Source organism: Leptodactylus fuscus, chromosome 11 (assembly GCF_031893055.1).
Source record: "Leptodactylus fuscus isolate aLepFus1 chromosome 11, aLepFus1.hap2, whole genome shotgun sequence".
In the NCBI taxonomy this organism is placed as follows: Eukaryota; Metazoa; Chordata; class Amphibia; order Anura; family Leptodactylidae; genus Leptodactylus; species Leptodactylus fuscus.
In genome coordinates, this window is record NC_134275.1 from 8,925,301 (window position 1) to 8,952,754 (window position 27,454).

Sequence of the window (27,454 nt, forward strand, 5' to 3'; positions counted from 1 at the left end):
ACAACTCCCAGCATGCTCCATTCCAATTCCAAGAACAGCGGAACAAGTATGCATGCTGGGAGTTGTAGTTTTGCAACAGCTGGAGAGCCGTACGTTCCCCATCCCTGATGTAGAGGGTAACTAAACTTTTAGAAATAACATTAGTCTTTAGCTGCAGGGATCTGAGAGCCGAGACAGTGACCGGTTACTAAAATGTAGAGGCAGAAGTGCTTAGCGGAGCTCTCTGCCCCTGTCTTCCATTGACCCCGGGACTCCTGCAGATCAGCCATTTGCCCGTGCCACTGCCCACTAGCCAAATTCTTAATCATGTGGCCCTAGTGGGAACTGAGTGGTTTTCCCATTCAGATACTATAACCACATCAGCAGACTCGTTGCCGTGTCCTAGTTTTTCCGTATGACTATGTGGAGCTTCACTTCTCACTAGTAACTATTGGCAAGCAGCAAGAGAATATTTTCTCCATTCCCCTAAATTTTACAGATCCTATATTAATAAAATAAAAGTTAACCCATCATCGGCTATAAATACTGGCAAAATCAGCAAAAGAATCGACACACAATACTAATAATAGACATAACATGGGATCCGTAGAAATCTTTCTGGGGATGTTACTGTAGTGTAGAGCAAGACGATGTACAAACTCATTCCCAGGCAACTGTGGTGCAGTCAGACACTTAATATATGGTGACCGGCACTTAAAGGGGTGGTCCAAGAATTAGATATTGATAGTGGCTAGGTCATCCACATCACCTTGGTGGTGGTCCAACCACTGGCCTGGGTATGTGCAGTATACAGAAGCAGAAACTCCATAGACGGTGTAGTGTCCATGCCGTACTCCATTGTGCTCTGTCCCAAATTCCTCCAGACTGGGCGCTAAGCATAGCCAGACATGGCCACTACGCAGCCTATAGAGCGGTCCGTTACCAGCTCCATATACTGTGCAGGATCGGCAGCCGATTGCCGGGTGTTGGAAACCCACCGGTCTGATATTCATCAATATCCAAATCTTGGACAACCCCTTGAATCCAACAGACTATTCTGGAATATCAGACAATCATAGAAAAGTATATAAAGCTTGCTTTACATGACCTCTAGGTCTATAGTGCAGCTTTGCACTGGAAACGAGTGGTCTATTGGATACTATAGGAATGTTTCTGCGTTGGGGTCTTCACATTTCCACAACAGGATCTCGGCCCCCTGGTATATCAGAGGTAATGCTTTGGTACAAGAATGGCAATGGGTAATGGCAATGGATAATGTGAATCTCCCCAACATTGTTCAGCAGTGCAATAAATACCACGTACAAACACACGAGCAATCGACGCTGCAAACCGTCTGCAGATACAAAGTTTCCGGCGTATTTATGCAGAGACTAAGATACCTTCATTACCTAGAGATTTTACAAGAAACGCCCCTCCGGCGTCCATGTACAAGTAAATAGGACGACCAAAGGGAGCTCGACAATCAATAAATTAGAATATCAAAAAGTTAAAGCACATGACCACTCCAACCGAAAAATCCTCTTGCATAGAAAAAAATGCGCAGAGTTGTAATAAATATGGTCCTGTTCCTCTTCCCCCACCCACCGAATACATACAACCTCCCAAAACGAAGAGCAGAGCACAGTCCTGAACCAGGCCTGAGCCTTGTCTAAATGGGCAACCAAGTGGGCCGATCTTCCTGCCGGGGGATGGTATGTGCAATAGTCTCAGTGTCCTGGCCCCTGCAATACAGGAATGAACAATGAAGGAAGCGATAAAGATAGAAAACGCACTAATAATATTCTAGGACTTTCTCCATTCCTTTCCCTTAGGCTCCGTTCCCACGGAGTAACTCACCGCTCATTTAGACACGTAAACACGTGTCAGAGTGAGCGCTTCAAAACAGATCCCATTGACTTCAATGGGTGCCGGCTTACGCGCGCTACACATTGAAATCAATGGGTTACAAAGCCTGCCATTGATTTCAATGTGTAGCGCGCGTAAGCCGGCACCCATTGAAGTCAATGGGATCTGTTTTGAAGCGCCGCACTCTGACACGTGTTTACGTGTCTAAATGAGCGGCGCGATACTCCGTGGGAACCGGGGCCTTAGTCCTAGTTGTCTCATATTAATGGTAAAACTGAGAAATATATAGAGGAATATTGTCAATGTCCCTAAAGCTCAGCCAGGTCTCCTCCTAACGGGTCTGTATATGGTTACAACTGGCTGGAGCAGCAGCTTATCAAGGGTTAAACACCTTGATATCTTGTAAGACGATCCTAATGTGACCCTGATTATTAGAAGGTGCTTTATAAAACTTGTAAGGACTCATGGCTGATCATCTTCTATGGCTACACGTGTAAAGTCATATATGTCTACCCTGTGCAGCAGCGAACAAGGTTTCTACAAGTGTGCGAGTGCGCCATGATGGGCCAAATCCGTTATAAGAATATCTGCACAATACGGCAGGAGATGGGTGAATTACACGTTGTTCTTCACGGATTCCCAGAGATTCTCACTTACAGCTGTCATATTACACATATCGTATCAGACCACAGACAGGAGACGTTACACTGAGCAGACTGACTGAAGGAATCTATAAAATAATTGACAATCACCACCCGACTAACAGTAAAACCTGACAAGTATCGCCCGCCCGTCAGACTTACCGTATCGCCATAATCCCAGCTAATGATCTGCAGACGACTATGTGTCCATTTCTAGGATTACATGTGAGGATTCCTGAGAAACTGAAGAGTAAATAATTGTCAATTAAGACGTGTGCGTTACATTGGACAGGTGGGGGGGGGATTGCCTCCTCTATAGGACACCGCACCCACTACCCTCTCCGTCAGGGTACAGTGCTGATTCACCTGCAAATTCCATTGCAAAATCAGGGTAACATTCATGTATTACATTCTGATTTTGTAGTGGATTTCACCCTGTGCATTGCAAAAAAGTGAAATCCGTAGTAAAATCTGCAGAAAAAAAATTGATTTACAATTTGCATTGTAGGTCATTTTATACAGAATTATTTTCACAATGTTGCTGCTATTACACCAAAGCCTGCAAATCTGCAGCATTTCTGCTACGTTTGTACAAACTCCCACAACTTTATAAGCCCGGTGACCCTTCTTTTTGATTGATCAATTTCTAATCACCCAGAGTTATTAAAGGGGTTATTTAACCATAGCATAGAGGATAAATAGCCAATCGGTGGGGTCTGAGAGTAGTGGGTTTCATCCCAACCCTGACACAAAGTATAAGGCTGAAGTACAGCACTCGGCCATCCCCAGCACTCACATCAGAGGATCCTGCACGGTCTATGCTAAGCCCAGCCGCAGCCATGCTGGATTGACAATGTCGGCACCATCTCCCCTTATTGTGATCAGTGGGGTCAGGACAATTTGTTCTGGTGACCAATAAATTACCTGGGTTCTCGTCATCCGTCCCTTCATCATCCCATTGGCTTCCTCGGCCTAGAAGTGGGTTTTGAGATTCAGAGAGCGTTCTCATTGGAAAGGAAAGTCCATCGCCGAGGCTTAGAAAAAAAAACAGGAATAAGCAGGGCCGTGAGGGTCACAGCACGACGGATTACATAGGGTTAATGACATGGTAGATAGAGGGGGAGGTGTGTACATATATATACAGTATATACGGTATAATATACCTTGTGAAGACAGGGATTAGCCAGAGCTTTTTCCTCTTCCCAAAGACTTGCTCGAGGTTTCTTCGGATGCCCAAGTGGAAGCCATTTTTATCAGAACCGCTGGGGAACACGGGGGCTGAAAAGGCCTCTGCAAAAATATAACAACGGTTATATGATCACCGCAATAAGACAACTGGATGAGGATACAGATTTTTTATGATTTTAAGGGATTCCCCTGTTGTGCCGCTACCTTTCCTCTTGGCTAGACATGTCCAGATAGATCTGAGATTAATGATATTTACCAAACCCAAAATTCAGGCCGAGGCGACGCTGCAAGATTCTGCGCTCCCATTACAAACCATTACATGTATATAGTCACATATTATATACAGATATTAGTCTCAGTAGGTTGCAGGTCTTTTTCATGTATCCCTGACTTTATATAGGTAAACAATCCAAGAACCTTGCCATGAAGCCTAGTCGTCCTTCACAAACTTTAGCAATATTTGGTCCACCACAGCGGCTTTGTCATTCCTAATATCCATAACCCCTTTAACCCCTTAGCGACCTTTGACGTACTATTACGTCATGGACGCGAGGTACTTCGCGCACCATGAAGTAATATTACGTCATGGTGATTCCGCCCGCTCACTAGCTGAGCGGGCGGAATCGGAACTGAGTGATAGCTGTTACTGACAGCTATCACCCTTTTCCATAACCTCCGGTCGGTACTTTTACCGATCGGAGGTTTTAACCCTTTGATTGCGATGGTCAAACATGACCACCGCAAACAAAGGGTGCCGCGATCTCTCCCCCCCCCCCCCGCCGGCACCCCCCGGACCGAGATCGGGGGGTGCCGGTATCTGTAGTACGTAGTCTGGGGTCTGGTTAGTGACCCCAGACAGCCCTGAGCACTCACTTACTTACCTGGTGATGCTCCCGGCGTCTTCTGGAAGTGAGCTGTCCCGTCCGCACAGCTCACTTCCTGTGTCTAGAGTGAGACACGTGCAGGCTGTCACTGCAGCCTGTGTCTCAGTCTAGAGTAGAGAATCAGTGATGCAATCATCACTGATCCATGTGTCCCATAGACACAAGAACAAGTAAAAAAAAAGTGTAAAAAAAAAAAAAAAAGTATTTGAAAACAATTAATAAAGTTATAAAGTCCCAAAAATCCCTTTTTTCTATAAAAAATGAATTATGTAAAAAAAAAAAAACACAAAAAATTAATAAAAACAATACATATTTGGTATTGTCGCGTCCGTAACAACCTGTACAACAAAACTGAAACAATATTTAATGTACACAGTGAACGGCGGTAAAAAATAACGGAAAAAACCCGCCGGAGGTAGTGATTTTTCGCCATCTCACCTTACAAAATGTGCTATAAAAAGTGATCAAAAAGTCATATGTACCCCAAAATAGTACCAATAAAAAGCGCAGGTTGTCCCGCAAAAAATAAGCCCTCAACCAACACTGTCAAGCGAAAAATAAAAATGTTACGCCTCTCAGAAGATGGCGATGCAAAAATCACTGATTTATGTCCCCAAATGTGGTTTTGTTCTGCAGACTTAGTATCGCATAAAAAAATAACATAAATGAGGTATCGCCGTAACCGTACCGACCCGCAGAATAAAGGTCACATGTTACTTATACTGTACACTGCATGGCGAAAAATGTAAAAGGTAAAACTCAATGCCAGAATTGATTTTTTCTCTTTTAAATCCAGCAAAAAAAGAGTTAATAAAATGTAATCAGTAAGTTTTAGGCACCCCAAGATGGTGTCATTACAAAATACATCGTATCCCGCAAACAACAAGCCCTTATATGGCCACGTCAGCAGAAAAATAAAGAAAATATAGCCTCTACCAATGTGAATACAAAATCACGCAAAATTGCCAAATCATTTGAACACAACTGGGTGCGGCAGGCAGGGAATGTATAAGCTGTGCAAGCGAATATCAGGGGACACCCCAGATTTACAGCTTATGAGGGAAAATATACCAGAAGTGACCCCCAAAGTGACCCCAGTGTGACTCCCCCAATCATAGGAGCTACTGGGGGTACAGTAGGGAATTTAGTGTCTGCAATGTCCTCCGCACAGCTTATATATTCCCTCTTCGCCATCCGCTGTGCACTCACGTCTGGGATACTAATACTCACTACACCCCCTGATAAATTCTTTTAGGGGTGCAGTTTTCAAACTGCGGTCACTCCTTTGGGGAATCCACTTTTCTGGTACCTTACAGGCTCTACAAACATGACATGGCGTCTAGATACCAAACATCTGAATCTGTGCTCCAAAAGCCGCATCGCGCTCCTTCCCTTCTGCCCCCTGCTGTGTGCCCAAACTGCAGTTTATGCCACATGTATGACACTGGTGTAACCGGGGTAATGTCATATGTGAGTATAAACTGATATTAGGGCACATGTATGACACTGGTGTACCCCGGATAACGTACGTAATGTCATATGTGGGTATAAACTGATATTAGGGCCCAGCCAGACACAGAAGGGAAGAAGGGTTATTTGGTTTTTGGAGCACAGACTTAGACGGTTTGGTTTTTGGATGCCATGGCACTTTTGCAGAGACTCTAAAATTTCCCCTACAAAATGGGGTCACTTCTTGGGGAATTCCAGTTTACTGGCACCTCCAGGGCTCTGCAAAAACAACATGGCACCCAGAAAGTCCCTCTAAATCTGTACCCCAAAAGCTATAAAGCGCAGTGCTCCTTCCCTTCTGAGCCCTGCTGTGCACACAGGCAGCAGTTTATACCCACATATATAATTTTTTTGCCCCTCGGGATCGCCCACTTAATAGTTTTAGGAGTGCAGGTCTCTGACAATACAAAGTGGGTGCAATGCATTGGATACCAAAATGGCATATTTCTTTAAAAAATTCAAATTTTGGGAAGCATTTTTAGTCTCAAAATCATAATACCACTTGATACATTCCTTGATGGGTGTAGTTTCTAAAATGGGGTCACTTTTGAGGGGTTTCTATTGTATTGATACTTTAGGGGCTCAGCAAATCCGACATGGCACCTCAAAACTATTCCAGCAATATATGCCCTCCAAAATCCAAATAGCGCTCTTTCCATTCTGAGCCCCAACATGTACCCATACAGCAGATTATGATCCCATATGGGGTATTGCCGTGTTCAGGGGAAATTGTGTAACAAACTGTGGGGGGCTCTTAATTCTCTAAGTACTTGCAAAAATTTAAAATATGGCGCTAAATGGACGATTTATTGGAAAAAAAGTAATTTTTCATTTTCACATCTCAATGGTAAAAAAATCTGTGAAACACCTGTAGGGTCCAAGTGCTCACTAAACCCCTTGATAAATTCCTTGAGGGGTCTAGTTTTCAAAATGGGGTCGTTTTTTTTTGGGGGGGGGGGGGGGGTTTCCACTGTTCTAGCACTTCAGGGGCTCTCCAAATGCAACATGGTGCCTGAAACAGATTTCAGCTAAATTTGCCCTCCAAAATCCCAATAGCGATCCTTCAGCTCTGGACTTTACAGTGTGCCCATACATCACTTTACATCCACATGTGGGGCATTTCTGTAGTTGGGGCAAAGTGCTTGACAATTTGTGGGGTGCATTTTCTTTTTTAACCCGTTGTGGAAATGCATAATTTGGGGTTAAAGCTACATTTTATAGCAAAAAATGTCACTTTTCCTTTTGTTGGGCCAATTCTGTTACACTCCTGTAGGGTCAAAGGGCTCACTAAACCCCTTGGTAAATTCCTTGAGGGGTATAGTTTCCAAAATGGGGTGACATTTTGGGGGTTTCCACTGTTTTGACACATTGGGGGCTCTGCAAAAGGGACATGGTGCCTGAAAAGTATTCTAGTAAAATCTGGCCTACAAAATCCAATTAGCGCTCTATCCGTTCTGAGAGCGACCGTGTGCCCGTACATTAGGGTACCAGCACATATGGGGTATTGTCGTGTTCGGGAGAAATTGTGTAACAAAATGTGGGGTGCAGTTTCTCCTTTAACCCTTTGTGAAGATGAAAAATTTGGGGCTACAGTGACATTTTATTATAAAAAAAAGTAATTTTTCATTTTCACATCTCAATGGTAAAAAAATCTGTGAAACACCTGTAGGGTCCAAGTGCTCACTATACCCCTTGATAAATTCCTTGAGGGGTCTAGTTTCCAAAATGGGGTGACATTTTGGGGTTTTCCACTGTTTTGGCACCTTGGGGGCTTTGCAATCGGGGCATGGCGCCTGAAAAATATTCTAGCAAAATCTGGCCTACAAAATCCAATTAGTGCTCCATCCGTTCTGAGAGCGACCGTGTGCCCGTACATTAGGGTACCAGCACATATGGGGTATTGTCGTGTTCGGGAGAAATTGTGTAACAAAATGTGGGGTGCAGTTTCTCCTTTAAACCTTAGTAAATGTGTAAATTCTAGGGCTAAATGAATATATTAGTGACAGAAATTGAAAAATGTAAATTTGACCTCCATTTTGTTTTAATTGTTGTGAAATGCTGAAAGGGTTAAGAAACTTTCTAACTGCTGTTTTGGATTCTTTCAGGAGTGCAGTTTTTAGAATGGGGTGACTTTTGGGGGGTTTTATTAGAGAGGCCTTTCAAGTTCCCTTCAGAACTGAACTGGTCCCTTGAAAAATGTGTTTTGGAAATTTTCTTGAAAATTTGGAAAATTACTGCTTGACTTGTAAGCCTTATAATATCTGAAAAAAATGAAAGGGTGCTTAAAATTTGATTGCTACATAAATCAGAGACATGGTTAATTATATTTATGAAAAAATTCGGGTAGTATGACTTTCTATTTCAAAGGCTTGCAATTTCAAAGTTTGAAAACTGCATTTTTTTCAAAATTTTCACCAAATTTCCTATTTTTTCATAATTAAAGACAAAACATATCAACGAAAATTTACTACTGACATGAAGTACAATGTGTTACGAAAAAACAATCTCAGAATCACTTGTGTAAGTTAAAGCGTCTCAAAGTTATCGCCATTTAAAGTGACACATGTCAGATTTGAAAAAAGAGGCCTGGTCCTTAAGGGTGCATTCACACTGAGTAAACGCTAGCTTATTCTGAACGTAAAACACGTTCAGAATAAGCGGCGTCTAAAGCAGCTCCATTCATTTCTATGGGAGCGGGGATACGAGCGCTCCCCATAGAAATGAATGGGCTGCTTCTTTCACTCCGTGCAGTCCCATTGAAGTGAATGGGGAGTGCCGGCGTATACGCTCCGGCATGAGCAGAGCTTGCCGTATACGCCGGCACTCCCCATTCACTTCAATGGGACTGCACGGAGTGAAAGAAGCAGCCCATTCATTTCTATGGGGAGCACTCGTATCCCCGCTCCCATAGAAATGAATGGAGCTGCTTTAGACGCCGCTTATTCTGAACGTGTTTTACGTTCAGAATAAGCTAGCGTTTACTCAGTGTGAATTCACCCTAAGTCACTTTTGGGCTGTGTCTCTAAGGGGTTAAGAGGGCTTGTCCAGTGCGGTACATTTTTATTAGTCTGGTGAATAATGGCGCTTTTATTACATGCATTGTCCCTTTAAGCAGAGGGTCACTAAAGATGAAGGTGCGGCCCAAGTCCTGCACATGGAGAATCCCTTTAGAGCCCTGTTATTACCGTGCGTCTCCCGGTGCACCTGAGGACTAGTAAGATATTATATGACAGAAGATATGGCGCTGTATCCTGAGCGCAGGGTGCGAGGCCACGGCAGGCCTTTCATTCGGTATTTTTAGGAGGATGTGTACTAGTCAGCCACAACCTTGGAGTAGTCGGAGCAGGGCGACCTCAGACTCCGCACACAGAATGCTTCTAATTAAGCAATAATCCCCTGCAATAAAGGCTCATAATTACTTGGGAGTCGGAGAAGTCTGGGAGAGGGTTGCCACAGCAACGTGCCATTAGAATATTAGGCCGATTGCTGCAGTTTTCAAGCAAAGAAATGAAATTTGTGTCGTACCAGCCGCACAAAGACTTCGCTGTGAATGGAGGTTTTACCTTTTACAGAAGGAGATGGCTGCTTATTCTTCTGCATAAGCTCATTCAGTAAGGGGGCGCCACATGGTGTCCCTGCCGGCAGCCTAACCGCACCCCAGGCCGGGGCCACCAATAAGTAATAAGTCATTATGGGCCATTTCTCATTAATGGTTGTGAATTTGTACAGTAACAACAAAGCTGCCCCACCGATGGCTCCAGCCCAAAGTGCAGCAGACAGTGACCTTGTGTGGTGGCATCCTAAGGCCATGTGCACACAGAAAAGTGTATACAGATTTGTGTTTATCCAACTGTGGGGCAAGGATTAGCAAAGGGGCCTGGCCTGATAAACCATTGGTACTACTGCAGACAGGGTACAGCAGGGAGACTTAAGACTGCTCCGGTCAGTTATCTGAAGGCTGCTCCGGCCAGTTATCTGAAGGCTGCTCCGGCCAGTTATCTGAAGGCTGCTCAGGCCAGTTATCTGAAGGCTGCTCAGGTCAGTTATCTGAAGGCTGCTCAGGCCAGTTATCTGAAGGCTGCTCAGGCCAGTTATCTGAAGGCTGCTCCGGCCAGTTATCTGAAGGCTGCTCCGGCCAGTTATCTGAAGGCTGCTCCGGCCAGTTATCTGAAGGCTGCTCCGGCCAGTTATCTGAAGGCTGCTCCGGCCAGTTATCTGAAGGCTGCTCCGGCCAGTTATCTGAAGGCTGCTCCGGCCAGTTATCTGAAGGCTGCTCCGGACAGTTATCTGAAGGCTGCTCCGGCCAGTTATCTGAAGGCTGCTCCGGCCACTTACCTTAAGGCTGCTCAGGCCAGTTATCTTATCTATGTGCAATATCCTGGGACAGCAACCTCCCTCATCTGATAATTTGGCAAACTTGTTGATCTTGTGCCAAATTTTCAAGAGAGATCTCAGTACTGCAAATTGCTCATTTAGATCCAGGATCTGGATTTCCAGATGTACAACTTGCTTACACTTTGCACAGCACAAGGAAAGTATAAAGGGTAGAAGACGTACACTGGACCGCATTGTTAATCCTGGAGCAAATTAAAAAGCAAATAATGAAACTAAACAAAGCGCATACACTCGGGTGACTCCCGTCTAAAGTCCGTGAGTCTAAAGTCAATTATCTTAAGTCACAAGCTTAAAAGGAGTTGTCCATGAATGACAGATCTCTGGCAGGAGGATGGAGAAGCTGAAAAAGAAAAGAAACATCCTCTACCATACTCATCCTCACTGCACATGACAGGAAAGGACGCAGGACGTCACCGGTGACATATGTGATTGACATCCCGTGTCCCTTGCTATGACCCCTGATTGGTCTCAACGGTCACATGTGGCTAGGACTAGGCCATCAATAGTTTTAGCATGGAAGACCCCTGTAAAGCTTCTGGACAAACCGAGTAGTTTCATAGTATTCAACAAACATCCTATATGCTGGATCTGTAAATGGTCACTGCTACAATAAAAGGGATAGAGATATAAAAGACACCCTGGGATTTATCTGGTACAGCACGTCACTGCCCCTGACATATGCACAAAGCCTGGTGGGGGGGCCACGGTGTCCGCCGCACTGGATTTAAAGGGGACATTTATAGCAAATCCACAAGGTAAGCCATATAGGTCTGCCATCTTTGCTCTATAGACAGGTACTCGGTTTGGTAAAATGCAGCCCCATGTCATTGCCCCAATATCCACATACAACAACTTACCAAGGGTAGTCCTGTTTAATCCTACAAGCCAGCAATGGTATCCGAAGAGAAACATGAGGCTGATGAAGAACATTAATGAGACGAAGAGGAGGAAGAGCACGTGGAATTTTGCACGATTATTTGTTAACTCGGCCTGTGAGGACAAAGCAAGGATTAGGTGAGGGGTTCAGTCCCATTCAAGCTGTATACCATCACCTTCTAATATAGGAACGGCCCTACCTATAAATACGTGTAATAAATATTAATACTCACAGCCCAGTATAAGAGGAAGTATTTGAACACGGTAGAAGCGATGTATGAACAGTACAGCATGGCATACGCCAGGAACTGCAGGAAAAACTTGTAGTTTGAGAATCCAATGCAGTTGTTCACCCTGGAAAGCAAAGCAATCTGTGAAATACAAGAAGGCCGAGAGGCAAATCCCTGCAATATGTACCCTGGTAGTGTTAGGGGGTCACGGCGCCAGCTCTTAGGAGAGATCAGGATACAGCTGCTGCCCATAGAAGTCTATGGAGAGGAAAGAAGGGCAGCTGCAGAATAAGAGGCAGATAGACAATAGAGATGCTGCTTCTGATTCTGGATTCACATTAACACTGCCCAGTACTGCTGTATAATGTCCTCTACGCTGCTTCTCAGGCTGTAGAATTGGAGCAGGATCTCCTCTTCTCTGTACATAACATGGGACATAATAGCAGATACAGGGACAACTGAGGAGTAGAGACGAGTCTGCATAAAATAAATTGCATTAAATAATAGTCTTTCTATCTGTGCTTTGACATATCCGCATTGTTCCATATCCGTCCTGTATCCCTGAGCCTTCTCTGTCCTATAGTCATAAGACAGCTTGGAGAGTGACTAGTGTAGATTTACTGACGTCTTCTGGTTGACTTACTGTCACATTTCACAGACAAGGATTTGGTCTTCTTGCTAAGAACAGTATTGCTGACATTTTCTATATAGACTATAAGGCTTGGAGACAATTCCAGGTGACACAATGTTCTTCTATCCATGAGCGTGTCTATGGGCGGCAGTATATCATAATCTATGGAGACGGTATCTAGGTCACATCACAAACCACAGATTTATTACTGACTGACACAGTAAAACCTGATACAACTAGTTGGTTTAATAGCAACCAGTCGCCAGATATAACACATCTTCACGAGGACGTTGCGCATTTTACTTTGTCCGATTGCGGGACCTCATTTCGTTGCTCTGAGACTCTTCAGAGCTCCAAACAAGCTGCCCTGAAATCCCCAGAACATGAGTCACTGCAACCTAAAAATACAGACGGCGGCGGCGGCGCCCGGGATCCAGAATGATTCATTACTAAGTCATCAGTACAGGTAGATCAGGCGAGAGATAGCAAATCTCCATAGCAAACCTTAAAGGGTTAAGTCTATTTTGACAAATCATTGGTCAGATGGGAATAAAGCGATTGCAAATCCCGATCACTAAGGCAGGACTTGTGGGAACAGCCGAGCGGCGGCTCCGATAGAAGAGCATGGGATCTGCGGACACCCGGGATTTGTAAGGAATAGGGAAATATGCAATGCACATGACAGATTGATGCTCCCCCTAATGTAACCGGGGTACACCGGCGCCTCCTCGGACCACTGGATTAGACTGCTTAGATACAGACAGGACCACTGGATTAGACTGCTTAGATACAGGCAGGACCACTGGATTAGACTGCTTAGATACAGACAGGACCACTGGTTTAGACTGCTTAGATACAGGCAGGACCACTGGATTAGACTGCTTAGATACAGGCAGGACCACTGGATTAGACTGCTTAGATACAGGCAGGACCACTGGATTAGACTGCTTAGATACAGACAGGACCACTGGATTAGACTGCTTAGATACAGGCAGGACCACTGGATTAGACTGCTTAGATACAGGCAGGACCACTGGATTAGACTGCTTAGATACAGACAGGACCACTGGATTAGACTGCTTAGATACAGGCAGGACCACTGGATTAGACTGCTTAGATACAGGCAGGGCCACTGGTTTAGACTGCTTAGATACCGCCACGGCCACTGGTTTAGACTGCTTAGATACCGCCACGGCCACTGGTTTAGACTGCTTAGATACCGCCACGGCCACTGGTTTAGACTGCTTAGATACCGCCACGGCCACTGGTTTAGACTGCTTAGATACAGACAGGACCACTGGATTAGACTGCTTAGATACAGACAGGACCACTGGATTAGACTGCTTAGATACAGACAGGACCACTGGATTAGACTGCTTAGATACAGGCAGGACCACTGGTTTAGACTGCTTAGATACAGGCAGGACCACTGGATTAGACTGCTTAGATACAGACAGGACCACTGGATTAGACTGCTTAGATACAGGCAGGGCCACTGGTTTAGACTGCTTAGATACAGACAGGGCCACTGGTTTAGACTGCTTAGATACCGCCACGGCCACTGGTTTAGACTGCTTAGATACAGACAGGACCACTGGATTAGACTGCTTAGATACAGACAGGACCACTGGATTAGACTGCTTAGATACAGACAGGGCCACTGGTTTAGACTGCTTAGATACCGCCACGGCCACTGGTTTAGACTGCTTAGATACAGACAGGACCACTGGATTAGACTGCTTAGATACAGGCAGGACCACTGGTTTAGACTGCTTAGATACAGACAGGACCACTGGATTAGACTGCTTAGATACAGACGGGACCACTGGATTAGACTGCTTAGATACAGGCAGGACCACTGGTTTAGACTGCTTAGATACAGGCAGGACCACTGGATTAGACTGCTTAGATACAGGCAGGACCACTGGTTTAGACTGCTTAGATACAGACAGGACCACTGGATTAGACTGCTTAGATACAGACAGGACCACTGGATTAGACTGCTTAGATACAGGCAGGACCACTGGTTTAGACTGCTTAGATACAGGCAGTATGTTACACGCACAATCCCTTTCAATGAATTGCTGTTCTGTTGCCTCCATAGCTGGGAGTTTGTATTGTGGCCGATAACAAGATAGAAATCTTTCCCTTATTTTATTTTCTCATTTCGGGTGGAATGAAACACATCAGAAACTGGACTTTGTGAACAAGGCCTTATATATTCTGGGTACGCCCCGACGCCTTATTCATTGAATTATTATATATGTATTAAGGAAGGAATAATACATACCAAGGACAATGGTGATCCATCTTCAAGACACACCTAGGAAGACAAGTGGGCAAATAGTACAAAGATGAATGACATTATACAGGATAAGGAGTAACAGGACATGATGAAGACTCTTAGAAGACATGGTAGAGAATACATCTATCCTTCTAAGCAGGGCTACATGTACATTGCCTATAGTAGTGCCATGTGGAAGACTTTGCCATGTGCTGCACAAGATATTGGTGAGGATATAAGGTAAGAATATAGGTGACTATACGGAGTCTGTGAATCTGGGCCGCCCTATACCAGGACGACCATGGAATGGGCTGAAGTACAGGAACCTCAAGAACGGAAAAGCAAGAGATTACAGACGGACTGCGCTGTGTCTCCTGCGTGTCTCGAGACGTCAGGGAGCAGCAGGAGACGGCACTTAAGTAAAAACTTATTTTATTTGTAACCCATTCCTCCCCTAGAAGTAGATTTACTTACATGCCACAGACGGAGCAATGATGACAGCGATCAGGCTTTACCACCTGGCATCGGTCACAAAACCGTATAGCTACAATAGAGAGGAATAGTCACCAGGTTATACATACGATCTGCCGCACTCCTTCATATACAAAGTACTGTATATTTAATATCTGCACATCATTACTTATTACTTATACAGTGTCTTGGTCAGTTGCCGTTAAAGTCAGAATTGGAAAAAGTAAGTTTCTCACAATTGTGTCATTTATTATTTTGATATTTTGTTACACATCTCCCTCCATGAGAATGTTTAGAAACCTTTCTTATATAATGATGTGTCTGTTCTATCAATGTAATGTCTCTATAAACTGATGGATCGTTTGGGTTTTACATATATCAGGATTACGTAAGTGCTAAATGAGTACATAGAAGATGAAACATGGAAATAAGAAGCTAAGAATAGCATTACACAAGTCACAGCGCTCAGTGGTTCAGACGCATCTTACATACAGCTTTTGTTGCATCTCAACACCAGAACTGTAGTCAATGACTTTTAGTGATCTTCAGATCCGAGCTAAAAGGCTGCGAATCAATAAGCCGATCATAAAGCGGAGCGATCTGCATAAGTCACATTCAGCTTACAGGAAGGAGAATCAAAAGCAACCACAATACAGTAATTCATCAGGCCGCACCGTACAAGTCCCCATACTGACCTCCACTCCCCGTGCGGGTATACACCGGCAACTTCTTTGCAAACTCAGCCAGGATCTGTCGCTGGACCTCTGGGCGCTCTTCATTGTCATAGCGCTCCTTCTCCGCATAGGGCAGCAAAAACTAAAACACAATTATAGGATGGTAAGGATGAGTTCAGGGAATGTACAAAGTGTCAAGATTAGTGTGTGTGTGTATATATATATATGTGTGTGTGTATATATGTGCATGTGTATATATGTGTGTGTGTGTATATATATATATATATATATATATATATATATGTGTGTGTGTGTGTACACGTGTTTATATATGTGTATGTGTGTATATATATACAGTGATAGTTACACACTTGCTTTGCACTCACACATGCATCCTGTGGATAGGTCAGCGACTCCGAGCACCAGGACAATGTGCCTGTAGTTTATGAGTAATGATAATTGCTGCATTTTACAATCCTTCTATTCAATGGGCAGATAAGTGTTACGTAGCGATTCCCTGTTACACTACATTTTACTAAACTTGACAGACATGTTTTCCAAGAAATCTGAATAACACGATAGTTTGTGCACAATCTATACAATTATATCCCTAACACAGCTAGATAGGTTTGCCTTTTAGGAGGAAGTTGGGTGACTTGTACAAAGTATATGAAAACAACAAAGATATAAACCAATCCCTCGTGTAATTCATGCCCTGGAGCTACATTGTTTCCAATACACTCAATGGAACTCCATGATAGCATTGTAGTACTTTTTACTTTTTTTTTTTACTTTTTTGGTAGAGTTGGAAGGGACCTCAAGGGCCATCGGGTCCAACCCCCTGCGAGTGCAGGTCTTCCTAAATCATCCCAGCTATATGTTAAGTGAATGGAACGTCCTGCGATGTAACGCTTGTGCTTCAAGATTAATATGGAGGCAAGAAGCCCTGTCTGCACAATGTATGTCTGCAAGATTCATGGGAAACCGCTCAGTTTAGTAGTTAGTCCTGCCAATATCCATTAGGAATTCCGATAAATATCAGGCACTACAATATATACGTGGATCCCTCAGACTTCTTTCATGGGACACTTACCTTTTTTGTTGGCTCCATAGGTGGGGTGAAAATGGCTTTCCAATAAGTCCAGGCAAAAAGCAGAAACACTAGGTGAAATATGAGCAGATAGACGGCTGCCGAGGAGAAGAATAGAGAATATTACTGTATTACTTATCAGTGTCATCCATAACAAGACAATCAGATGTGCGCTGGTGCTTCTATTACTATTATTACTGGTTTGGTAGGACCTGACGGATTCCCTTAAGAATGTATGGCTCGTATTATTATATATCCTGGTGCATCTATATTCTGTCTGTATCTATATACCTATTTATAGCGGTGACAGAGGATACAGCTCAAGCGTAATAACATTGTCCTGTGCTGACTTAGGCACGACCTTGTTATTATTTAGGCCGATTCGCCGTCATTCCTATAAGACAGAAGGTGTCGACAAGATTAAAGTCACAAACAGCCAAGGCTTATGGACGCTCCGTGTCCGCAGGGTAACCATGACCTAGCGGAGAACACTACGGTCGCCTCTGCTGACAGAATGTCTTTGCTATTTTCCCATAGGTTATGGTGGAGCCAGTAATGACAGCAATGGCGGGTCATGTGACTTGCTAATCCTTGCCTGTGCAGCGTGCGCGTCACCAGGGCTGGAGCAGGGTATTCCTACTAACCACCGGCCTCCAGGCCAGTGTCATAGGCAGGAATACTTTCACTTATCCCTTTCACAGTCGCACTGAACATGGAATCACTAGAGAGCTGGGACCAGTTATGGTCACATTCCCGGCAATGAACCTTCCCGTAGTAAACCAGATTGCTTCAAGGCAAATTGGTTAACTGGAAATGCAATGTCTGCAAAGAGACGGCCGGATTTAATGAGAACCCTTCATCCACCCGACCAACTCTCTGCATTCATACTAGGCGCTGCCTCCGATCCCTGCACAGATGGAATTTCGTCTCTAGTCCCCGCCATTCCTGAGCAATCGCTTCTGGTCCTGACAATAAACAGCGAACTGACTGCGGAGACTACCAGAAATGACAGGTGGGGGCTAGAGAGAAAAATCTAAATGTACTGGAATCAGTTCAGCAATGAATGTAAAGTGTTGGCAGGTCCTTTGCTCTTCCTTTCTGTGCCCCCTAATAATTCTGCCGCTTCCTGATCAGTCTCGTGTTCCAGAATACAAAACTACCCCATTGGAGAACTGTACTAAGTTTCGGCTATAACTTGTTATGGGATATCTGTCAGGCTTTAATGAGCCTTCTAAATAATAATAATAAAAATAATAATAATAAAAATAATAATAAAAATCCATTTATTAAACTCTATTATTTGATACGATCTAATGAAAATATAATATAATAAAAATTCATTATTTGATATAATAAAAAATTCAATATAACACTCGCTCTCTTTACATATGTATATAGCTGCACACACAAGAGGATACAGCAGCGTTCTGTACACCAGTGCACACCAGACCATGTGGTTATATAATACGGCAATGGTAAGGACACTGTGACCACCAAAATCCCAGGCAGTGACTATAGGACCCACCAAGTACTAGGTCATGGGATAACGGGAATTATCTCACCTTTCTCCAGTGTATTTTCTATGGTGACTGTAATAAAAAAAGAGAAATAAAACATATCACTATATACAGGCAAATACAGAAATAATGAAGAAATCCTGATAGAGATTCCAGCTAGTGAATGAAGATTATCCATCACATAGTGAAACGTCCCCAACTTTATACTCTGACCAGTCTATAGGGGAAAATGGAGGGGATTGCTGAGAGCGATGACATCACTGCTGTATACAGAGCGGCCACAGTGTGATGTCATGTGGAGGGGACTGCTGAGAGTGATGACATCACTGCTGTATACAGAGCGGCCACAGTGTGATGTCATGTGGAGGGGACTGCTGAGAGTGATGACATCACTGCTGTATACAGAGCGGCCACAGTGTGATGTCATGTGGAGGGGACTGCTGAGAGTGATGACATCACTGCTGTATACAGAGCGGCGGCAGTGTGATGTCATGTGGAGGGGACTGCTGAGAGCGATGACATCACTGCTGTATACAGAGCGGCCACAGTGTGATGTCATGTGGAGGGGACTGCTGAGAGTGATGACATCACTGCTGTATACAGAGCGGCCACAGTGTGATGTCATGTGGAGGGGACTGCTGAGAGTGATGACATCACTGCTGTATACAGAGCGGCCACAGTGTGATGTCATGTGGAGGGGACTGCTGAGAGTGATGACATCACTGCTGTATACAGAGCGGCCACAGTGTGATGTCATGTGGAGGGGACTGCTGAGAGTGATGACATCACTGCTGTATACAGAGCCGCCGCAGTGTGATGTCATGTGGAGGGGACTGCTGAGAGCGATGACATCACTGCTGTATACAGAGCCGCCGCAGTGTGATGTCATTTGGGGGAAGGTCTGTTGTCTGACCAGTTTTTATTTTATTCTGATTTATTTATTACTCTGTAATGTCTCATTTTGTCTGAACTAGGGATTAATTAATTAATGCTAATTAATTGAAAATAAATTGAAAGTCATCTGAATTAATTGATATGAACTTACTGACATTGATTATTATTTCACACCCGTCCCATCCTGTCTCACACCGCCATTGGCTAAAGGATCTGTCGCTACCCGTACCGTATACAATCAGGCGGATACGTGAATAACCAAACCCCAAACTCAGTGGCCTGTAAACCGCCCAGTGACCGGGGAAACATCCGTACAGGTACCGTAAACGGGGACACTAGAGACCCTGAAAGGGAGGTTCAGTTCTGCCCTATCTGTATACTAGTGCTATTGGGCTATGCCATGTATACCAATATGGATGCTCCGCAGTAATAGACGTAACTCAGGAGCCAGAGAATAGCAGATTGTAGCGGCATTAACCATTTATACACCTGCAGACCATTGAGATGCTGGGCCTTGTAGTCCTACATTGAATATAATGGATACCTGAGTCTGTATAGACATGAGTATAAGCGCAGTGTAGAGAGTCACAGATCTCATCAGATATCCGGGGTGATGTGGAGATTGTTATTACCCCGCACACCTGGGAAGTCATTATTATAACACATTATTATAGACATTTTAGTTATTTTTGTCTTATTACTCGGTGGATCGGAATAGCGACAATGACATAAAATAATACGAGCCTTCTTTACCGATTAGATCACTGCTGCTGCGGCGCTTCTTCCTGCATTCTTTGTTTACTCGGCTGTCGTAGAGACGTCACAGACACATTTGATCATTGCAGCCAATTGCTGTCGCATGTTGTCAGTGATGTCATCGCTGTCGCATGTTGTCAGTGATGTCATCGCTGCAACCAACCACTGTTGCATGTTGTCTGTGATGTCATCGCTGTCGCATGTTGTCAGTGATGTCATCGCTGCAGCCAATCACTGTTGCATGTTGTTGGTGATGTCATCACTGCAGACAATCGCTGTTGCATGTTCTCGGTGATGTCATTGCTGCAGCCACGTTAATAAAGGCTTCTCTTATTATTTTATGCCATTTCCTATTCCCCCAGATCACTATAGGTTGCTGTAAAGCATTTCGGCTGTATCACCATGACAACCCCGGCTAAGGGTCATACAACATGTCTATAAATCACACGTGACGACCCCTGGTGCCCTGATCACATGGACACGTGCGATTCCTCTGCAAATACTTTATGAATATTTTTGTGAATTCTTGCACCACATGACAGACAATCTCCATAATACTGTATGGGGGGAATCACATCTGATCCAGGAGACAGAGGCGCCGGCCTGGGGATCCTGCAATAGTGACCCGGCCAGGACTGACAGCCCCAGCTCTGCACATGGACCAGACCCGGCCAGGACTGACAGCCCCAGCTCTGCACATGGACCAGACCCGGCCAGGACTGACAGCCCCAGCTCTGCACATGGACCAGACCCGGCCAGGACTGACAGCCCCAGCTCTGCACATGGACCAGACCCGGCCAGGACTGACAGCCCCAGCTCTGCACATGGACCAGACCCGGCCAGGACTGACAACCCCAGCTCTGCACATGGACCAGACCCGGCCAGGACTGACAGCCCCAGCTCTGCACATGGACCAGACCCGGCCAGGACTGACAGCCCCAGCTCTGCACATGGACCAGACCCGGCCAGGACTGACAGCCCCAGCTCTGCACATGGACCAGACCCGGCCAGGACTGACAGCCCCAGCTCTGCACATGGACCAGACCCGGCCAGGACTGACAACCCCAGCTCTGCACATGGACCAGACCCGGCCAGGACTGACAGCCCCAGCTCTGCACATGGACCAGACCCGGCCAGGACTGACAGCCCCAGCTCTGCACATGGACCAGACCCGGCCAGGACTGACAGCCCCAGCTCTGCACATGGACCAGACCCGGCCAGGACTGACAACCCCAGCTCTGCACATGGACCAGACCCGGCCAAGGACTGACAGCCCCAGCTCTGCACATGGACCAGACCCGGCCAAGGACTGACAACCCCAGCTCTGCACATGGACCAGACCCGGCCAAGGACTGACAGCCCCAGCTCTGCACATGGACCAGACCCGGCCAGGACTGACAGCCCCAGCTCTGCACACGGACCAGACCCGGCCAGGACTGACAGCCCCAGCTCTGCACATGGACCAGACCCGGCCAGGACTGACAGCCCCAGCTCTGCACACGGACCAGACCCGGCCAGGACTGACAGCCCCAGATCTACATATGGATCAGACCCGGACACTTCCTCCTTACACTCCGGCTTCAGGCAATGGAGGAACATTCCCCAGCACAGAAGACTTTGTCCTACCTCAGCCCCTACTCACCCAAGCACAGCTCCCACACATAAGCGTAATACGACCACAGGACCACCGAGGAGATAATGAGCACCGGCAGCCATGACAGCACCCGCTGGCAGCACCTCAGCCCTCTGGACAGGGCCATCCTGCAGCCAGGCTGCATCCTGCTCGATGTGATCGGCGCTCCACACACCAAGACTTCCAGATCAACATCCACTCAGTGCAGTGCACATGCGCCGTCACCAGAGCCTGCGCTTCAGCGCCACCTGGTGGATGTGTGTGTTCTCTACATGTATAGTGCTTTTATGCAGATTATTTATGATTAATAATTCATATTAAATAAATTATAATTTACTGTTGTCATTATATAGGCAATGATTGCATGTCATGGAGGTGCTGAAATTTTAGTAAGACTTTGTTCCATTCAAATGTACAGGTTTCTCCACATTTAGGTTCAGGCTACGCGGCGTTATTAGAAGCGATTAAAAACCACACAGTGCTGTTATACTGCGACCTGCGTGTGTCTGCGATAGTAATGATCTGCACCTGCACCAATGCACATGCATTAAAGCGATTCTACCATTAAAACGCATTTTTTTCTCGTACTATTCTTCTCTGCGCTGCCGTTCGGTATAAATCCCAGTTTTCATCGGTATGCAAATGAGTTCTCTCGCAGCACTGGGGGCGTCCCCAATGCTGCGAGAGAACTCTCCAGCGACGCCTCCATCTTCTTCAGGAATGTCCTTTTCACGTGTCTTCTTCCGGCGCTGGCAGTCAAACTTCTAGCCAACTGTGCATGCCCACAGGCCACAAGAAAATGGCCGCTTACTTATTGTGTAAGCGGCCATTTTTCTTGTGGCCGCAGGGTTTCTGCTTATGTGTTATATATATATGTAATAAAGCTGTGGCCGACCCACTTTATTCACAAGATTGGGCTCTGCGTGATGATGTTATACGCGGGCAAGGTGGAGGGAGAGGGTGCGTGTGAAAGAAGGTCTAGTACGGCTGGTCTTATTGCAACTAATAGTCAGGAAATGCATCCCACTGATGTGGGGCCAAAACAAGGTCCCATAAGAGGCCAAGTGGCACCCTGCTGGGCACCAGCTCTGGATATTACTATGCACATACGCACATGGGGCTCATTACCTGCACCCAGGATTTTTTTGATTTTTTTTAATGCTTACATGTATAGCACCATCATATTCCGCAGCGCTTTACAGACATTGTCAGTCACTGTCCCATATAGGGCTCACAATCTATATTCCCCATCACTGTGTCTTCGAAGTGTAGGAGGAAACCAGAGTACCTTGAAGAAACCCAAGGAGAACATACAAACTCCTTGCAGATGTTGTCATTGGTAGGATTTGAATCCAGGACTCCAGCGCTGCAAGGCTGCAGTGTTAACCACTGAGCCACTGTGCTACCAGGATTCACATTAATGGGTTAAATTGCCCCCTTAGAACATTAATAACCAAGTCTGGGTTGATCATTTTGAGAACCTGAGAGGTAAAAAGAGAGAAATCTGTAAAGAGTTAAAAAATAAATAAATAAATGTAATCCCAGAAAGGTGCAGAAGTGGAGCAGAGGAGCCAATAACTGATCAGGTCAATTACCATGACTAGCAAGGAGGGGGTGGGGCAGGGAGCTGTAAATAGCCCTTCCAAGAGTCCCAATTGTGCTTTTGGAGTTGGACTTGTGGGGGAGATTTGGAGGCTTCTGAGCGATCACTTCGAGAACCTTTTTGGAAACTTTTTATTTCTTTCCTCCATCCTCTTCCATTGAGGGTCTTGGTTTCTTGTCCATTTCCATTTTTAACTCCTCCAGACCTTTCTTGGGGACTCATGAATAGCCAGGGATACCCTGTTGTTCCCCCCAGCTGTGGGATGGTGCTGGACTTTTTTGGTAACTTTCCTCCTCCTCCCCAGTCCTTTCCTGCAGTGAAGTCAGATGTTGGGGAGCAGCTGCCTCAAGTCATGGGCTGGTACCCCCCTCCCCTGCACCACCCTAGTCACCTGGGCCTTCATGCACCCCTACCCCAGGTGAGGGAGGAAGCCCCCTGTGATGTTGACAAGGTCAAGGAGAAACCAGAGGGTGAAGCTCAGCACAGACCCCTCAGTGTCTTACCATTTGACCAATATAACCCCTCCAACTGGAGTAACCCTTTCTGGTCGGGGGACACCAGCATCAGCAACCAGCCCCAGCAAAGCTTCATTGTCCCTGACAACTGTATGTACACGACTACAAGCAAACTGAGCCCGCAAACTCCACAAGAGCCCGCACCATCCAACATGGATGGCAGCCGCTGTGACAGCAATCCCCCGACCGACCGCAAACTGCCCAAGGAGCGCAACTCTCCAGTCAGCCTGGCCTCGAATCCGGAGGAACTTGGTAATGGAGAGAAGGTGCCTGGGGATCAGGTAAGCACCACAAGTCCCAGCAATTCTCAGGCCTTTAACTTTTAGGTGTTGTAGTTACTTTGGGGAAATATTGATTATTTAAGGGACAGATCTAACTGTGAACCAGCCATCTTGTATCTGGTCCTTAAAGGGGCATACACTAGAATATGTAGGATGGGTGTGGGGGCTACTTGCTCTAAAGTCTTTAAAATTGGGCGCAAGAAAACAGACTATTAATGGGACTATATAGTGGTCTGCTTGTGTGTCCCTGATGTAGTGTCTTGTACTATGGGATTAACCCTGACCTGGTCATTGTGAGGGGGCTAACCTTTAGCTTCACACCTTAGAAATGTTAATTGTAGCTGCTGGGGGGAGGGGGAGGTTTCTTTTGTAACTGTAAGTTAATCAGGATCTGTTTGCTGCTATAGAAGAGCATTGTACAGACACTAAACAGTTAAGGATGTGTTACAATGTATCCAGTGTAGATAATGTTGTGCTCCAGTCTGATACATTGTATCAGAATGTAATCCGTACAGGAGAGATTTGTTTGGATTTGGTACAATTGTAACAAATCCTCCACAGTGAGGTGTTGGACCATAGACTTCCTAACCAGAATGTCTCTAGTCACTGACAGCCAGCAGGGATATTAATGTACTTGTAGTTCTCCCTGTGTGTTTAGCTTTATGGGCACTGCTATGTGCGCGGTGTAGTGGTAACGTCTTTGTTTTCTTCCTCCTGAAGAAAGTGCCCACCAAGAAGGAAATGGAGGAGTTTGCCAAACAGTTTAAGCAGAAGCGCGTTAACATGGGCTACACACAAGATGAAGTTGGCCATGACCTCGGCTATCTCTATGGTAAGTGACTTCTATAGCATGTAGAGAGTTGTGGCAGACATCATTCTAGGCTCTCTAGTTTCCATATCTTGGAGCCTTCATGTATTCTTCTTGTCTTACAGGGAAGCCGTTCAGTCAGACAACCATCTGTAGGTTCGAGTCCTTCCAGCTAAGCTTCAAAAACATGTGTCAGCTGAGGCCCCTGCTGGAGCGGTGGGTAGAGGACGGCGAGAAAAACAAGAACCTTCCGGCGGTAAGAGGGCAGGGTCAGACAAGGGGTCGTCCTGCACTAGGGGCACTCTATGAACCAGCCTTGTTGCAATATACAACACACGTCCATGGGGGGTGCTGTTTCTGGAATAAATTGGTCCATCTCGTAAGACCTTGAAGTGTTATATGAAATCTACTCCTATAACTCTTACTGTCAGTGACTGTATCCAGTCACTTTGAGCATGCTTCATAGACAAACAAGCACAAATCTCTTGCTCCAAGGCTTGGACACTGCACTGACACACTGATGTAACCCTCCTGCACTCCATACTAGGTAGGCGAGATACAACTGTAACAAGCCCTCAGCTCTGAGAAGTCCTGGGTAGGCAAGATGGTTTCTGGAATTCAATTCATTAGGGACTGTATTCACTAGACCTCCATATAGTGAGAATCCAGCCTAGACTAGCGGGGTACCGGCCCTTTATAACTTAGCCTTACTGTTAAACTTTCAATTTCAGAGGGTGAATCGGGAGCAGGACATGGTGCAGCTCAAAAAGAGGAAGAAGAGGACCAGTATTGAGACCGTGGTGAAGAGGACCCTGGAGAACTGCTACATGAGGAACATGTATCCGAACGCTCAAGAACTGGATCAAATGGCTGAAGACCTTCACATGGCTAAGAAAGTAAGTAATTGATCACCACTGGATGAAGAAGCAGTATTATACTCCAGAGCTGCGCTCACTATTCTCCTGGTGCATACATTACTTGTACTGTACAGTGACTGTACCAGCAGAATAGTGAGCGCAGCTCTGGAGTATAATACAGGATGTTACTGAGGCTTCTCTTGGCTTCTTTTGATCCTAGTCTTGGCCAGTGTCCTTGTATCTAAGCCTCGGCGTCAGCGGTCGGACAGCTCATATATTTTTCGGTTTCACTACAATTTTGCGCCTCTTCTCTTGCAGGTGATTCGTGTCTGGTTCCACAACCGCCGTCAGAGAGACAGGAGACAAGTCCTCATCAAGGATGAACTTGGAGAAGTCTCTGAAGGGCAGCACATGTTCCACCCACAAGTGGGAGCTTACTCTCTGCCCCAGGAGATGCCACCCCAGGGTTATATGCAGCCTCTGCCCGGGGCCTACCTGCCTGCCTACAATCAGTAGAGCAACCTGTTTCCATATGGAAGCTTCTTAGAAACTAGCTTGAGTTTTTATTTTGGACATTAGGGCCCGTCGTCTCTTCACTAGGGAGCGTTTTAGTTCTATAGAGTGTTTTTAGACGGTGGGTGCGGGTTTTTTTACTTACTATGACTACATATCGACCTGGGTTTCTCTAGGATTGGAACAAATGGCTTGAACACAACATCTGGCTGCCTGGCACGGACTTCAGTGGAGGTGCACTACTGGACCCAGCCACGAGTCTGCTGTGGAGCTGTTTATAGAAACTGGCCATATCTTCCTAATGCTGGATAAACCTTAAAGGGGATCTTTCCCCGACTCCCATTCTCTCCATCCCCTCTACTGGTTCAGAGTCTGGATAGTTTAACCTTCGCACTTAACTTTTTTTTTTTTAAGTTTTAATAACTCTATTGTCGAGCATCGAATCTCTGCTGGGACTTGTAGTTCTGATGTCTCCACGAGTTACACCAATCTCTATTAATACTCTGCTCTAGTCACATCCAGAGCTGCGGTACATCTGGTATAAGATGAGCTCAAATTAATGGAGATTTTGTGTAACTGAGTTTTAGCTTTTTATGACTTGTTGCATTTCTTGTCCTCTCAGCTGTGCCAGTGTCTGCACCATCCTGTGAGTCTGCTCTTACAGCGCGGTTCACACTGGTGTAGTAGGAGATAATGTTCTGTATTATCACACTGGATATAACACTGTAAGAGATGCATTAAAACTTGCCAAAACCTGCCTGCGTCTGTGCAGTGATGTTACTAAAGCAGGTTCTGGAAATGGCGCCACACAAGTGTGATGATCAGAGGCCGAGGACAGGGGAGGGAACATAATAGAAACAATCTAGCAACTGCCCCCAGGCCCCCCTATTGTCCTGGGCCCACAAAGACAAAGCTTAATATGTTTAACCCTGAGGGTGCATTCACACTGAGTAAACGCTAGCTTATTTTGTAAAGTAAAATTACACTTGTAAATTTTGCTATCCCATTGACTTCAATGACATTTTACAGGCGTATTTTTACAGGCGTATTTTTTACAGGCGTATTTTTACACTTGTAAAAAAATATCATTGAAGTCAATGGGATAGCAAAATTTACAAGTGTAATTTTACTTTACAAAATAAGCTAGCGTTTACTCAGTGTGAATGCACCCTAAAATTTACATGTTCACAAGGGGTTAAACAGGTGATTGTCTGGGCACACGGCAGCGACAGAGTTTGAAAAGCAGATTTTGCTGGAATAGTTTTCGGGTGCCATGTCACCTTTGAAGAGCCCCTAAAGTACTAGCACAATGGAAACCCCTCAAAAGTGACCCCCATTTTGGAAACTACTCCCCTCACA

At 45.4% G+C, this 27,454-nt stretch overlaps 1 protein-coding gene across 1 annotated transcript; it reads right to left on the reverse strand.

Moving 5' to 3' along the window:
* Positions 1–397: 397 nt before the first annotated feature.
* ZDHHC15 (zDHHC palmitoyltransferase 15) lies at positions 398–21,702 on the reverse strand. Its single transcript, XM_075260379.1, has 12 exons — positions 21,528–21,702; positions 18,281–18,307; positions 16,722–16,816; positions 15,650–15,770; positions 14,958–15,027; positions 14,490–14,522; positions 11,572–11,692; positions 11,320–11,452; positions 3,650–3,776; positions 3,411–3,520; positions 2,649–2,729; positions 398–1,721 (listed from the first exon to the last, which is right to left on the reverse strand). The coding sequence occupies exons 1-11, from the start codon at positions 21,661–21,663 to the stop codon at positions 2,686–2,688; spliced, it is 1,017 nt and encodes a 338-aa protein (XP_075116480.1). The 5' UTR covers positions 21,664–21,702; the 3' UTR covers positions 398–1,721; positions 2,649–2,685.
* Between the last annotated feature and the right edge of the window lie 5,752 nt (positions 21,703–27,454).